General features: G+C 59.7%; 1 protein-coding gene across 1 annotated transcript in view; it reads left to right on the top strand.

Moving 5' to 3' along the window:
• The window catches only part of DCP1B (decapping mRNA 1B), a 42,525-nt gene extending 36,626 nt beyond the window's left edge, over positions 1 to 5,899 (top strand). The window contains exons 7-9 of the mRNA XM_070790330.1: positions 530 to 1,300; positions 3,079 to 3,327; positions 5,681 to 5,899. Coding sequence (XP_070646431.1) covers positions 530 to 1,300; positions 3,079 to 3,327; positions 5,681 to 5,761 — 1,101 coding nt within the window. The 3' untranslated portion in view covers positions 5,762 to 5,899. The remainder of the gene's footprint in view (positions 1 to 529; positions 1,301 to 3,078; positions 3,328 to 5,680) is intronic.
• Positions 5,900 to 14,294: the final 8,395 nt, after the last annotated feature.

Here is a 14,294-nt window from a genome sequence, read left to right as displayed (position 1 = left end):
GAAAACTATCAGGAATTCTGAAACCCTTGTGTTTCTGTGTTTGCTCGGTGTCTCCAGGTACTTTGCAGGGGGAGGTGTGCTTCCTGTTGAGGCGACGGTCCTCCATCTGCCAGTGTCTGTGATTTTGCACACGGTCGTCCCCAGGCCCAGCAAGCGTCTCCTGACTGCTCATCAGTCAGCGGATAGTGAGGGACTTCCACGGTGGTCCAACCTTTAGGGCTCCAGGCTTCCGATTGCAAGGGGCCTGAGTTCCATCCCTGGTTAGGGAACTGGATCCACATGTGGCTCGGCCCCCCCCAAAAAAATTCAACAAATACTGAAATATGACAGCTGTCTTGGGATGGGAGGGAGAAGCCTGTGACAAAATTTGATGTTAGAAAGGCAGTCCCAGATGTGTACACTTTATAATCATTAGGCTTTTCTATCCTCTAATCGACCCCTTGTAAATAAAAACCATTGGGTGGGTAAGTTAGGTTTCATTCCCCCCATCACACATGGACATGCTCTCAGACGTGTGTGTTTGTTCCAGACCTCAGACCCGGAACCCCAGCACCTGTCCTTGACGGCACTCTTCGGGAAGCAGGACAAAGCCCCGTGTCAGGAGGCCACAGGGCCTCCCCAGACCCTCCCCCTGCAGCAGCAGCAGCCAGAGAAGTTCCCAATGCGGCAGGGGGTTGTCCGATCCCTATCCTATGAGGAGCCCCGGAGACCCTCGCCCCCTGTCGACAAGCAGCTCTGCCCTGCCATTCAAAAGCTCATGGTCAGGAGCATGGACCTACAGCCGCTGGCAGAGCTGCCTGAGAGCCGGCCCTGCACAGACGCCCTCAGGGCGGCCTGCGCTGGGCCCGCCCAGACAGGGTCTCCCCGCAGCCGCGCACTCGCAGCCCCTGGGACTCAGAAACTCCTCCAGGTGCAGAGCATACCCGGGGCTGAGAACAGGTGTGAGCCCGGGGCGCCAGCACCTGCCAGCTCGGCCACCACCCCCGTGTCCCTGGCCCAGCCCACCCGTCTCAGCAGTGCCCTCCCGCCCCAGACTCCAGGGCCCCGGGCCCTCCCCAGACCAGCACCCCCCGGCCCCGGCCCCGGCCATCAGCCGGTGACTGGGCCGGGCGAGGTCTCCCCACGGGAGCTGCTGCGGAGGCTCCAGGCGGTACAGCAGGAACAGCAGCTGCCAGCGCCCGGCCGCCCAGCCCTGGCAGCCAAGTTCCCCACAGCCACCCCGAGCACCCGAGCGCGGAACCCCCTGGAGCCCTGGAGGGACCCGCCCCCCAGCACTGAGCAACCAGCTCCCCTCCTTCAGGTAAGTGTCCTCCTGCCGGGGAGCACTGGACGGGGTCCATGCAGAACACCGCGTCTACCTCCACCTCCTGCCAGGAAGGGGTCTGCTCTCTGCGCAGCGTCTGGGAGCCCTCCTTTCAAACATGCTTCATTCCTAGAGAGAAGACTTCTCGTTTCCACATGTGACATGGATACGAGAAAACCCCAGGTCGTTGTGGTTGGAAACTTAGGGTCTGAAATTGTTCCAGGGTGTCAGACCTCTGGTCCCCGCTGGATATGTCGCCCACAGTAAACTGCTGTGTATTCACGGTGCAGTGCGCGCCTTCAGGCACTGGCTGCGGGCCAGGGCCCTCTGCACGCGCTGCGTGGAGGTGAGCTGGGCGCCTGTCCCTGTGGGTGCCGCAGCCTGTGGGCTCTTGAGGTCAGCAGAAAAGCGGGTCACCGGCCCTGGAAGGCACAGCCTCCTGCCCATCTCTGCAGGGATAGCTTACTGAGGGTCAGGAGAAGGCAGAAGCTGCCCCTGCCCCAACGACATGCACACTGACTGCCAGAAAGGAAACGTCATTCTTAGAAGTGCTCTGTCCTCCGGGGACGCTGGTTCTCTGTGGTCACTAATAACTCGGGACGGTGACAAAACTGAAAGCTTGTCCGTTTCTTCACTGCCCATGTGCAGGCAGCATCTGGAGATCTGAGGGACTTTTTTCCGTTTGGGTTGGTACAGATCATTGACAGCGCCTCAGGGTTCAAGTTGGGGAAGTTCTTCCTGTGTATTATGTGTCCTCCTTGGTCCTTCTGTCCTGTTTGGGCAAGCGGCTTCCAGCGGGGCCCCAGAGTCGTTCACTTTTAGGAACCAAGGCCGCAGGCGTGGAGCACAGTCTTCGTGTTTGTCAGACTGGGTCAAAGTGCTCATGCGGGCCGTTGATGGTGAGACAGTGGCTGCTCCCCACCTGCATCCTCGCCCCGGCGCGACCTGCCCCCCTTCTCTGCTTGTCCCTGAGGATTCAGACCAGGCACTAGGAAGCTGGAGTTAATGGTTGGCGGTCACCCGCACGGGCACGTCCCCCTTCCCTGCTCACAGGCCACAGAGCCAGTGCTCTACGAGCTGCCCATGGAGGCACCTCTGCTTCAAACGACGACTGGGGACAGTTACACAAACCACCCGCCCCCTCTGCCTGCTTTCTGCCCAGGACGGTGCCTAGAGGGTGACTGAGGTCACAGCAGCTCCCGAGGGGCCAGGAGACTCTATTGAAAACTTGGTTTTAGATCTGGTAGGCAAGAAAGGCAGACTGACCCGCCCAGACAGACAGGTCACTTGCAGGGCCTGCAGGAATAGTCCCCAGGGCGCTCTCCCCCCAGGCCCGAATGCAGAGAATCAGGAGGTGGGGGGGTGAGGATGTGACTCTGTGACCCTGCCCGTCCTGCCCACGCCAGGCGAGGAACGGGGCGGCTCCCTCACAGCAGGAAGATGGGCCCCAGCAGGCAGGGGCATGGATGGCGAGCCCCAAGGGAAAGGCCAGGTCCTAGATGCGGTCAAGTGGTAACCGGAAGCGGGGAAGTGAGGTGCTACTCAGAGGACGAGCCTTCATGCTGAGGGGCCAGTGGGTATGACAGCAGACGCCAGGCCCATGGCACCGGGGTGGGGTGGGGGCAGTGCAGGCGCAGCTGGCCTCCTGTGGGCGGCCCTGACGCTGGAGCTGTGGGCGGTTAGCCTTGGAGCCTGCCGTGTCCCCCTCACTGTCCTCGCCCTCCACATGCGCCAGCCGCCCGCACCTGCCCACCTGCCTCCGTCTCCCCGGCCAGGTCCTCTCACCCCAGCGCATCCCGGCCGCCGCGACCCCACCTCCACTCATGTCGCCCCTGGTGTTCGCGCAGCCCAGCTGGGCCCCGCCGCAAGAGAGGAGCCGTGCACCCTTGCCCCCAGGAAACCAGGACCCCGCTGCCACTCCCACCGGCCTCCTCCTGCCCCTGCGGACGCCTGAGCCCCCGGGGACCCCTGGCAGCGCCCTGAGCAAGCTGCAGCTCCAGGAGGCCCTGCTGCACCTCATCCAGGTAGGCGGGCACCGCCTCCTCCTCGGCCTCACCAGAGACCCTTAGGGCACCCTGCCCACTTCCTGCCCCTTAGACCCTTGGGGTGCCCTGCCCACTTCCTGCTCCCCAAGAACCAGAGGGTGATGCAGCAGCTCAGCGCTTCTGGGTGGATGAGTCCGCTCCTCAGGGTGCTGTCCTTGGAGAAGGGACTCAGTCCTCCAGGGCAGGAAAGGAAGAGGCAGGCACCAATCCCGCAGCCACTGGGAGAGTCCTTGGCCTGGGGGCGTTGGGAACCAGCAGGAGTTGGAGAGAGGCTGCCCTGAGCCCCGGGGAGGGGGCAGCGGGGACCGGAGGAGCGGCTGTGGCAGCCCAGGCGTGTTTTACAGAGATCTTGAAGCCTGCGGTGAGGATGGGGTGGGATGACCTCCTGTGCCCGCTCGTCCCTGTGAAATAACGAGAAGAAGGACATTAGCACAGAGCTGTGCCGGGCTGGGTTTCCAAGACCAGGAGACCGAGGCCAAGGGACAGGCCTGAGGGCACCCTCCAGCGAAGAGCAGAGCGGGGGCCGCAGCCTCACCGTCCAGCGCCTCTGCCCACCCGACGGGCCCGCCACGAGGCGGCTGGGCGGCCCAGACAGAGCACAGCCCAGGACTCGGGGCAGGCCCTGAAAAGAGCAGACGTTTGCCAGTAGACCCAGACAGCTCAGCTCTCGTGCCCAGGGGTCTTTTGGGTAAATAGTCTCTTTGGGTAAAAGGATTTTCGTGTTATTTTGCTTGAGTGTCAGGTGACCTTGAGAGAGTGGCCAGCACTTCTGTGCTCTGTGCTGCTGCTGCTGCTAAGTCGCTTCAGTCGTGTCCGACTCTGTGCGACCCCATAGACGGCAGCCCACCAGGCTTCCCTGTCCCTGGGATTCTCCAGGCAAGAACACTGGAGTGGGTTGCCATTTCCTTCTCCAATGCATGAAAGTGAAAAGTGAAAGTGAATTTTCTCAGTCATGTCCAACTGTAGCGACCCCATGGACTGCAGCCTACCAGGCTCCTCCGTCCATGGGATTCTCCAGGCAAAAGTACTGGAGTGGGGTGCCATTGCCTTCTCTGTCTGTGCTCTGTAGTCCGGCTCAAAAGTTTGAAGGTAACACATTTTAGAGAGGAGGGGAAGGGGTCAGGAAGCAAGTGTGCATGAAGGCGGAGCAGATAGGAGTTGCCCACACCTCCCTGATTCCCAGGAAGGGGAGCCCCCTCCTTTTCCAGAGGCTGGTCATTGTAAGTTCATGAAGACTTGGGGACGACATCTGTACACTTCTGTGAGCAATAGACAAAAACCCCTTAAATGTGAATTGACAGGCACTTATTCCATCTAATAACCCTGTCCACAGTTCTCTGTGCAGGGGCTGAGACACTGCGGGGCTGCAGCGGCCCCTCCCCCGGGCCTCGCTAGTTAGATTTCACACGTCTGTCACCTGCACTGGCTGCTCCCCCGTGAGCGCCTGGGAGTGAGCAGGCGTGTGAGCCATGGGTGGATCACCAGAGCGCCACGGAGCTGGGCAGGAGGGAGTCTCCAGCTTCAGAAACAGAAAACCTCCATGGGTCCCTCGGCCCCTGGAGCAGCAGCAGAGCCCCCGGTCTCATTGCTGCCCACCAGCCAGGGCCAGAGCCGTCCTCAGCTAACGGGGCCAGGGCAGGGCTCTGGCTCTGGCTTCACCAAGCACGTTGCCTTGAAGTCTTAACTTTGGCCCACAGCAAAGGCTGGCCTCCGCGGTGGCTCAGTAGTAAAGAACCCGCCTGCCAATGCAGGAGACCCAGGTTTGATCCCAGGGTCAGGAAGGTCCCATGGAGAAGTAAGTGGCAACACACTGCAGGATTCTTGCCTGGGAAATCCCATGGACAGAGGAGCCTGGTGGGCTACAGCCCATGAGGTCATAAAGCATCTAAACAGCAACAACCACCACTTGTGGGTGACTTGGGGGACCTTTCAGAGCCACCAGTGATCTCTCAGCCAGGCGGGCAGGATCGAGTGGGTTCTGTCCTCCCCGAGCAGCCTCCAGAGGCCCGGTGTCTCTGCAGGCAGCAGACTGACCAGGCCTCTCTCGAGCCGGCCTCACTCCATGCATCCCCAAGGCTGGTGCCCCACGCTGCAGGCCACGAGCACCTGCTGCTTCCCCAGCTGACCGCTGAGGACCGATACCTGACTCATACCCCCCCACCTCCACGGCCTGGCCTGCAGCCCCCCTGTTCACACAGACCAGACACTGTGAGCACACAGGTGGGGAGGAACAGCTTAGGATCCGGGTGCCGGCCCAGCCCCAAGACAGACTAAGCCTCTGCTTCCTGCAGCCGAGTCTCACCCCCTCAGGGCTTCTGATTCTGTTTTCCAGAACGACGACAACTTCTTAAATATCATCTACGAGGCTTATCTCTTCAGCTTGACACAAGCAGCCGTGAAGAAGACTCTGTGAAAGCAAGACATTTCAAAACCCATGTCCGAAGCCCTCCAGTCCAAGGCTCTTTCTTGTCAAATGTTTCCCTAAATGTTTCTGCCTTTTTAAAAAGAAAAAGGATGTATAATATGAAATAAAATGTTTCAGACTTTTTCAGTCACGCGTCTTTTTTCACTCCACCCTTCAGGGTACCGGGTGCCAAGGATTGCGCGCGTGGGAAAAGCCCTTTGCTCACATCACATCACAGCAAATGCCGTGCTTCAGCGGTGTTTGCTTCTTACCCATCCTCAACCATTTCTGAAGAGTATTCTCCCCGTGGAAAGGGCCCTTCCCTTCCGGGAACGTGGTTGCTTTTTCATCAGCTGCTGCAGTTATTTCGGGACCGCAGAGAACATGCCAACCGCCAGGTGGCAGTGTAGGCCCACAACCACCGACGCGCCCCACCGGCCTCGCCAGTGACAAGGGGAGCGATTTTCCAGACAAAGTCAACCTGTTTGTCAACATCCATGGGCACCGATCGCTGAGCCCTTGATGGGAAATGCTTGCTGAAAGTATTCACCGCTGGTTTCTATGGGGCTTGTCCCAGGACTCCACACACGTCCCAGGCTTCCAGCAACACAGTATCTTTCCAGCCCCTTCACCAGAAGCGGGCCTCTGCTCCCAGGGCAACATTTTGTAATCTTCAGCAAATAGAGCTGAGAAGAAGGTCACAGATCTTGAAGCCAGTTCTCAGCCTCTGCAGGGAAGCCGTGGCTCAGACGGGCTTGTGTTCACAGAGCCAAGGGGCTCGCCCTCGGAAGGAGGCAGGAGGGCTCTCTCCAGCCCTCCAGGTTGACCTAGTCCCTGCCGAGCATCGGAGATGAAGTGAGCTTTGCATTTCTACAGCCCTGTTCTCGGACCATAAAAAGATCTCCAGATGCCCACACAGGAGCCAGGCCTCACTCTCCTTTTAGGGTCAGAAAAGAGGCGGGGGAAGTAGGTTTCCTCACAGCTTCTGCCGCCTGGACATGGACCGGAAGCGCAGACCTGGGGCAGGCGCGTGGCCACGCTGGGTCTGAGGGCGCCTCCTCACCCGCCACCCAGGGAGGGAGCTAAAGTTGCCGGGCCCCTCAAGTACAGCGAGTCCAGGGACCTGCTGTCACCCCCGAGTCAGGGAGGGACAGGTCCTTCTGCGTCTCCAACACTCACAACATCTGACGCGACGACAGACCCTCGGCACTTGAAGCTCATCGCTGCCTGTGCAGGATCTCTGTGTTCTTACGGGGCAGGAGGGCAGGGGGAGACACGTGGACCTGCTGCCCCCACACCGGGAACTACTCCCCTCAGCCCCACACCCCCCATACTCAACCTGCAGCAAAATCAACCTTCTCCCCAACTGCAGTCCGACCTCTAAAACAGGCCTGCATATCCTTGATCAGTGTTCAGGGTCGCTTCTCCAGCTGGGGGAAATGAAAGCCACTGAAAAAATTTCCCAATATACTTGTGGCAGCAAATGGCTGATTTCTGAAATAAGCATTTTTTTTACTTGATTTGGATAAATAAAATAGCCCAGTCAGAGCACCGACAGTGCAAAGATAGCTGAGAGGACGCTCCCCCCGACCCCCTCGCAGTGTGATTGGAAGGACGCCCCCTCCCGGCATGGTCCGACCGTCACCACAGGCTTCACTGGGCCTTTCTAGGTCAGCACTGCGGTGATCGGGTTTGAAAATGAATTCTCCATTCTTTCCTGGAATGAATAGCTTTGGAAGTGACAGGCCCAGTTTGTTCAGAACAAACACGGAGCCCCCTTCAAAGGGCTCTCGGAGGCGGGGGAGCTGAGTCCCTCTGTGTCTGGGGGGCAGGGGCTGCTTTGTCCAAAGGCCTTTCCCTAGAGGGTTCAGGAGGTGGACTTCAGGGCCACCTACACACAACCCCACTTTGCTTTTTCCCACCTCACCCCGATTCCGAGACCATTGCAGACAGCCCGCCTCCACGTCATCGGCTCCCGACAGCCCCTTGAGGCTGACAGAATCCCACAGGAGGAAGGTGAGATGGGTCCCCGGGCTCTAGACTTTAACCCTGGAGACGGGACCCAGGTCAGTTCTGCCTGGTGTGGGGACAGAACACAGGGCCTTGGTCAGACGGCCTTGCCCCCAAGTCCTGGAAGAGGGGCCCCATCTCAGACGCTGCTTTTTCATTTATAAAGCGAAAGCTGTTCACACCTCTCAGGTCCTCACAGGGATTAAATAGGAGTGACTCAGGGGACTCCACCTCAGGCCATGAAGGCTGGAAGCACGGGCTCCATCCCGTCAGATGGAGGGCCCAGCTGGGACTCCCATGACCTCGCTTACCACCCCGAGGGGCACCCCTGTGCCCTCTTCTCCCCTACTCCTCTATGGATGGTGGGAGATAGCTCCCCTCACCCCTTCTCTTCAGAGGAGAAGCCCTGACCTTCAAGGCACAGCAACCCCATCCCCATGACCCAGCTTCTGCCGCCGCCACCCTACCCTCATTGCGAGGCCGGAAGAAAAAGAAAGTGTCACTCAGTCATATCCGGCTCTTTGTGACCCCACGAACTGTAGCCCTCCAGGCTCCTCTGTCCATGGGATTCTCCATTCAAGATTACTGGAGTGGGTTGCCATTCCTTTCTCCAGGGGATCTTCCCGGCCAGGGATCGAACCTGGGTCTCCTGCATTGCAGGCAGATTCTTTACCGTCCGAGCCACCAGTGAAGCCCTCATTGTGAGGCTGGAGGAGGAGATGCTGAAGGGATATTCTGTCCTGGACAGTCTTTGCAGGTCTGCGCTCTGCTCTTCCCCGCTCATCAGCATCCTCAGGAACATCCCGCGCCTGGCCCTGCGACACCCACCCACTGGGTCGCCTCTGCACGACCCCCCAGCACCGGCATGGACTCCAGGCCAGGGGCCACATCCCTGGTAGCGGGTGACCGCCTCTCCCTCAGACACTGGTCACAGCCCCCGGGTCCTGTCCCAGGACAGGCAGGAGGACATGCGTCCTGCACAGGAAGATCAGCCGCAGGCCAGCCCAGCCAGAGGACACGTCGGCCCGCACCATGAAGGCCGGTGGCCCTGGTGCGTAGCTCCCAGGGCAGGTGCTGTCACGTCAGGTTCGGGCCTCTGAATACCAGTGTGCAGGTGGTCCGGCCGGGTGTCACCCAGATGCAGGCGGGAGGGGGAGCCCAGAACTGACCCGTGGAGCCCCACGGGGTGGGGTGGGGGCACAGCGTCACCTCTACAACCCAGCTGCTCACTCACCAGCAGAGCAGCCGCCTGCCTTTCCACCTGCCTGCTCTGTTCAGAGGGCTTCCCAAGTGTCTCAGTGGTGAAAAGATCTGATGCCTGCCGATGCAGGAGACCTGAGTTCAATCCCTGGTCTGGGAAGAGCCCCCGGAAAAGGAAATGGCAACCCACTCCAGTATTCTTGCCTGGAAAATCCCATGGACAGAGGAGCCTGGCAGGCTACAGCTCATGGGGTCACAAAGAGTTGGACACAACTGAGCGACTGAGCATGCACACGCACACACTCCATGCAGACCTGTGCCACCCCCTCCTTTTCAGAGAAGCCGGGTGCGTCTCCGGCCTTGGTGCACAGAGCCGTCTCTGAGGTCTCGTGTTGTCGGCAGCCAGCAGGCTCAGCAGCTCTGCGCCATGGAGTCGCCTGGCTACACTGGGGGGTGGGTCCCCAGCATTTGCTGAGTGCCTGGTTTTCTGGTTTCCGATGCTCAGCACCCTCTCTTACAATTGTAGGCGGGGTGGGGTGAGAGAGGTGGTTACAAACACTTGGTATATTTACCTCAAGCGTGAGTATCCAGATAGATTTTCACCAAACTGAGTTATGAGTAATGCCTCCCAACAGAGCCTTGCGGAAAGCACACAAATAAAAACTGTGCAGACTGTGGTCCTAAATCTCCGGGTGCGGCGGGGTGGGGAGGAGGCTGAAAGCCACGCACGGCTGACTGGCCCCCTGGTGGCAGCTCGAGCGCCACGCAACCAGCCCCCTGTGGGAGTTAACTGGGGCACTGTGGGAGGGAGGAGAGAATGTTCTGGATGGTGAGAGGGGTGGGAGCCAGCAGTTGTGAGCCAGAGGCTGCAGCAGCCACGTGGGGCAAGTCAAGGTGGGCTTCCCCGAGGTTGGCAGGTGCTGGATGGACATGTGAGGGGGCGGCGGGACCTCTCAGATCTGAAAGATGAGGTCCCAGCTAGCTGAGCCCGCACGCAACCCTGGAAGACATAGCCCGACGCCTGGGTGGGGGTGACGTTCTGAGGACCGGGGCGCCGCCCAGCAGCCAGGGGACCAGGCTCCACGTGTCCTGTGACGATGAGCCCGGGAGTTCCAGGAGATCTCTCCCAGCCCCTGTATCCTCCCTTAACCAGTAGCCCTGGAAATGCCGTCCCTGTGTCTCTGCCGCAGGGACAGTGAAGTCATCACTGGAGCAGAGCAGTGTTTCCTGAGCGGGCCCCCACCTCCTTGGGCAGAGGGGCTATATCTCTGTGTGTTTCCTGGACAGGCCCCTGACAAGCATGGCCCCTGCCCACCCGGGGTCCCCAGGGTCCTCCTGATGGAGGAGCAGCCACTTTGAAGTGGCCCTGCCAGTAGGCACCAGGTTTAATCAGTAGAAATGGGGCAGCAAAGGGCCTTGGACCACCCCCCACCTCTCCCCACTGCCCAGGCCCGGATGCCATCGGGGCCCTGCCCGACGTGAGTGCCCAGAGCTGGGCAGCAGAGGACAGAGCAGGGCCTGGGAGACCCACTTCTCGGGGGCACTGGGCTGTCAACCATCTACAGACCTCACCCTGCTCTGGACATCCGCGTCCCCAGTGAGAAACTGCAGGGGTGGGCTTGGTAACAGAAGGTAAGCAACGCCCAGGGGCGCTCTCTGCTGTTCCTGGCCCAGCGATCCAAAGTCCAGGTGCCGCTGTGGCCACTTGGTGCTCGAGTGTGGGTTCAGAACTCACAGGTCCTGGGGGACTACCCTCCCCCCTCCCCCCAGGAGCAGAGTGATCATGTCCACAGCACAACGACAGGTTTAGCCCCCAGACTTTGGGGAGCGGGAGTGTGCGGCAGACAGAGGTCCTTTCCAAGCTGAGGCCAAGGGTCCCAGACCTCAGTCCTCTCTGTTGTCCACCTGTGTCCATCAGCAGGGGGACCGCGTGAACCAGGCTGCTCTGAGCCCGAGCAGTCTGGTCACCGTCCAGACAGAGGCCAGACGTGGGCATCCTAGGCTCACTGGATGGGTGGTCTCTGCCCACATCGCCGTGTACACACGCCGGTCACCCAGGAGGCTCGGGGCTGCGAGTGAGCAGCTCCTCAGGTCAGGAGGCTGAGTCCAGGCCTGACTCTGTGGTTCGTTTGCTCATTTCTGGGTGGAACTGACCCAGGCCCCCAGCCACAGCATCCCCGTCAGTGAGGGTTTGAACCAAACGTGGCCTCGTCTAGCCCCGCCTGCCTGGCCCCCGTGTCCTCCAAGGGCCTTCCTTTCTGGTTAAGATGTAAGTTCAGGAAAGGTCAGCCCCAAGCTGACCAGGGTGCCGGTTGTGACACGGCCCCCACCGCCTCTGCCTCTGCCCCTGGACAGGGGTCTTTGAAGGACACTCGAAGACCAGTGGCTTTGCTGCTGGTGTTACCTCTGAAGGGTCACTGGGCAGGTCATGGGCCTTTCCCGGCCGCCCTCAAGAAGTGGCCAGGTCATGTGTGGACCAGGCCAGCCGTGCGGCCCTGCCTGCTTCTCCCAAAGGCCCTGAAGCTTTGCTGGAGGCCACTTTGCAAGCCTGGCCAGAGGCCGGATGGGAAAGAAGAGAGAGGACCTTGTGAAGACAAAGATACAGTCTTGATTTTGCTGCTAGAGACACAGCCCCAGGAGGAGTCCCGACCTTGTCTGGGACACCACCTCGTGCTCTGGGGACTTCCTCTGCCACCCCTCCCCCAGCCCCACGCTCTCCCCACACCCAAGGGCAGGGGCATTAGTCAACCTTCAGAAGTCAGTGTTTATTTATAAAGCTGCTACTGCTGCTTCCAGCATCTGAGAGCATTTTGCAGGCATTAATTAAGGAAGGTTCCCGAAAGCCCAAGAGGGAAGGGAGGAGGGGCCTGGGGTCGACAGGGACCAGTTCCCCAGCTGGGGGCCCTCCCTGTGTTTCCCTGTAGCTTCTCAGTCTCCTCAGGACATGCATGTGTGTACACACATGCACACATGTGCGTGCACATGTACACGCATGCACGTGCACACACATGCCACAAAGATGCCCATCGTGTTTGCGTGCACACCCATCAGCCCACTGGCACCCTTCCTAACTGCCCATCCTATCCCTGGCGGAATCTCCTGAGCATCCCTGAGCAGTGACCCTGTAGTCTGACCCCACTGCCCAGGGGGGCGCCCCACAGTCACCCCACACCCCTTCCAAAACCCACTCTGGAAGCCCCTTTCAGCTCCAGTCCCCTCCCTCGTGGTGGGGAAGTTTTCCTTGAGGCCAGAGGGTTGGGAGTGGAACCCCAGGACTAGAAGGGGGTTCAGAACCCAGCAGCCGCTGGAGTGGCCCCTGGGGTGCACGGCAAAGCGCCCCAGGATTAACAGCAGGGATGTATTGTCTGGGATCTGGAGGCCGGAAGTCAGGCGGAGAAGCCAGCAGCTCTGGCTCCTTCTGAGGGACAACTGGTCCACACATCTGCTCACCTCCGGTGGCTTTCGGCCATCTAAGGGTGTTGGGGGCAGATGGGAGGGGGCTTCTCAGGGCTCAGAGCCACCACCTGGGCTCTGCTTCCCCCTCACGCAGTGTTACCCTCCCCATGCCTCTGCCCCAGAGTCCCCTCCAGAAGGACATCCGTCGTGGAGGATGAGGGCCCATGCTGCTCCACGAACTCCGAGTGAGGTCACATCCGCAGGTCCCGGGGGTTAGGACCTCGGCTTACAAATCTGGGTGGGGGGCACCATTCAACCCTCACCGCTGTGTTTCTCTCCTGAATTTCACACAAATGGGTCACGTAGCCCATGGTCCTGGTGGCCTTCTCCAGCTCCCGTGCTCCACTCCACACCGGCTTCTTGTCTGAGAGGCTGGTTTCGAGGACCTCGGAACCGCTAGACCCGGGGCGGATCTTCGAGGGCGTCCAGGCAGCACTGCTGTGAGCACTTCTGTGCACGGCTCCCGGTGCAGGTCCGAGCTTGTTCCTGAGAGCGGAGGGGTCGCCGGGAAGCAGCCCCCGCCCAGATAGGCTGCAGATGGTGTCCCGTGACTCCCCACCCCAACAGCAGCCCCTCCAGTTCTAACCCATCCCCTCTGATGTGGTGCGTGGTGTCCGGTGGTCTAGCTTGTGTTTCCCAGGTAACTCCAGATGTGGAGCACGGGTTCTGCACGTGTGGTCCTGGCCGCACACACGTGGTCTTGGGGCCACGCTCCAGCACTTTCTTGCCCTCTTTTCAGTGTGGGTTTGTCCCCATCCTATTCGCGTCCCCATGGAGTCTTTTGCTGGAGAGAGAGACGCCTTCTCAGTCTATTGTCTTTCAATCTTCTATTGGTGCATTTTGACACAATTATAAATGCTCTTAATCTTAAAGAAGCCCAAGTCATTAAATTTTCTCTTACAATTTAGTGCTTTTTGTGTTTTAAGAAATCCTTGCCAAGCCCAGGGTGTATATTTTTAATTTACGTCATTATGATCATGTTACAAATCCTTCTTCCCACGAGAACTGTTTACACTTTTCATCCTTTGCCGTCTGCACATGGAATCTGCCGCTTCCAGTCAGCTGTTTGTCCCCACAGCCCCTCACCCTGCGCGCTCCCTGTGGTCACTCCTGTGTCGCACTGGACGGTGCTGCTGGGGGTGGGAGCGCCCGGTCCAGGGAACCTCTGTCCTCACTCTGGGCGGCTGCTCAGAACTTGGTCCCCAGGCTGACCCATCCTTCCCTCTGCGGAGGGCAGCACAGCTAAGGGGGTGCTCCAGGTGCCGGGACCGCCAGGCAGAGACCTGGACCCGCAGGCCTGGGACGCAGCCTAGGGACCTGCATTTCCGGCAGGCTCCCTGCAGGGCTCTGATCTGCAACCAGATTTCTTCTATTCCAGGAGCATTGATTGGACACTTGCTGTATATATCTGTACTGATTCAGTGCTGGGAATAGTGAACAAAGCAAACAGGCTTCCTCTGAGAGGAGATGAATAACTGATGGGAGAGATGAGAGTGATGTTCAGATGGCCACACTCACCTCGGGTTAGAAGTTTCTCGTGCGTCCACCTCCTTGGCAGCCTGTGGGCTTCCCCCTCCCGGAGAGAGCCCTGCTATCCTCGTGGCTCCAAGCTCCCAACCCCAACAGAGCCAGTGTATGGCAGGAGGGTTTGCTGGGTCCTGACAAGAAGAGAAAATGAGAAATGGACGGGGATGCAGGGAGCAGGGGTAACAGATGGGAAAAGTGAAGAGGGTCCCAGATGGCTCACAAAGTTGCATGGTATGTGGCTTCTCCAGGGGACCAGGCATGCATGCGCGGTAAGTTGCTTATCCGTGTCTGACTCTGCAACCCCATGGACTGCAGCCCCATGGACTGCAGCCCACCAGGTCCAAGGGAT

Source organism: Bos indicus, chromosome 5 (assembly GCF_029378745.1).
Source record: "Bos indicus isolate NIAB-ARS_2022 breed Sahiwal x Tharparkar chromosome 5, NIAB-ARS_B.indTharparkar_mat_pri_1.0, whole genome shotgun sequence".
In the NCBI taxonomy this organism is placed as follows: domain Eukaryota; kingdom Metazoa; phylum Chordata; class Mammalia; order Artiodactyla; family Bovidae; genus Bos; species Bos indicus.
Note: the sequence above shows the minus strand (reverse complement) of the source record. Positions and strands in the feature narration are given on the sequence as shown.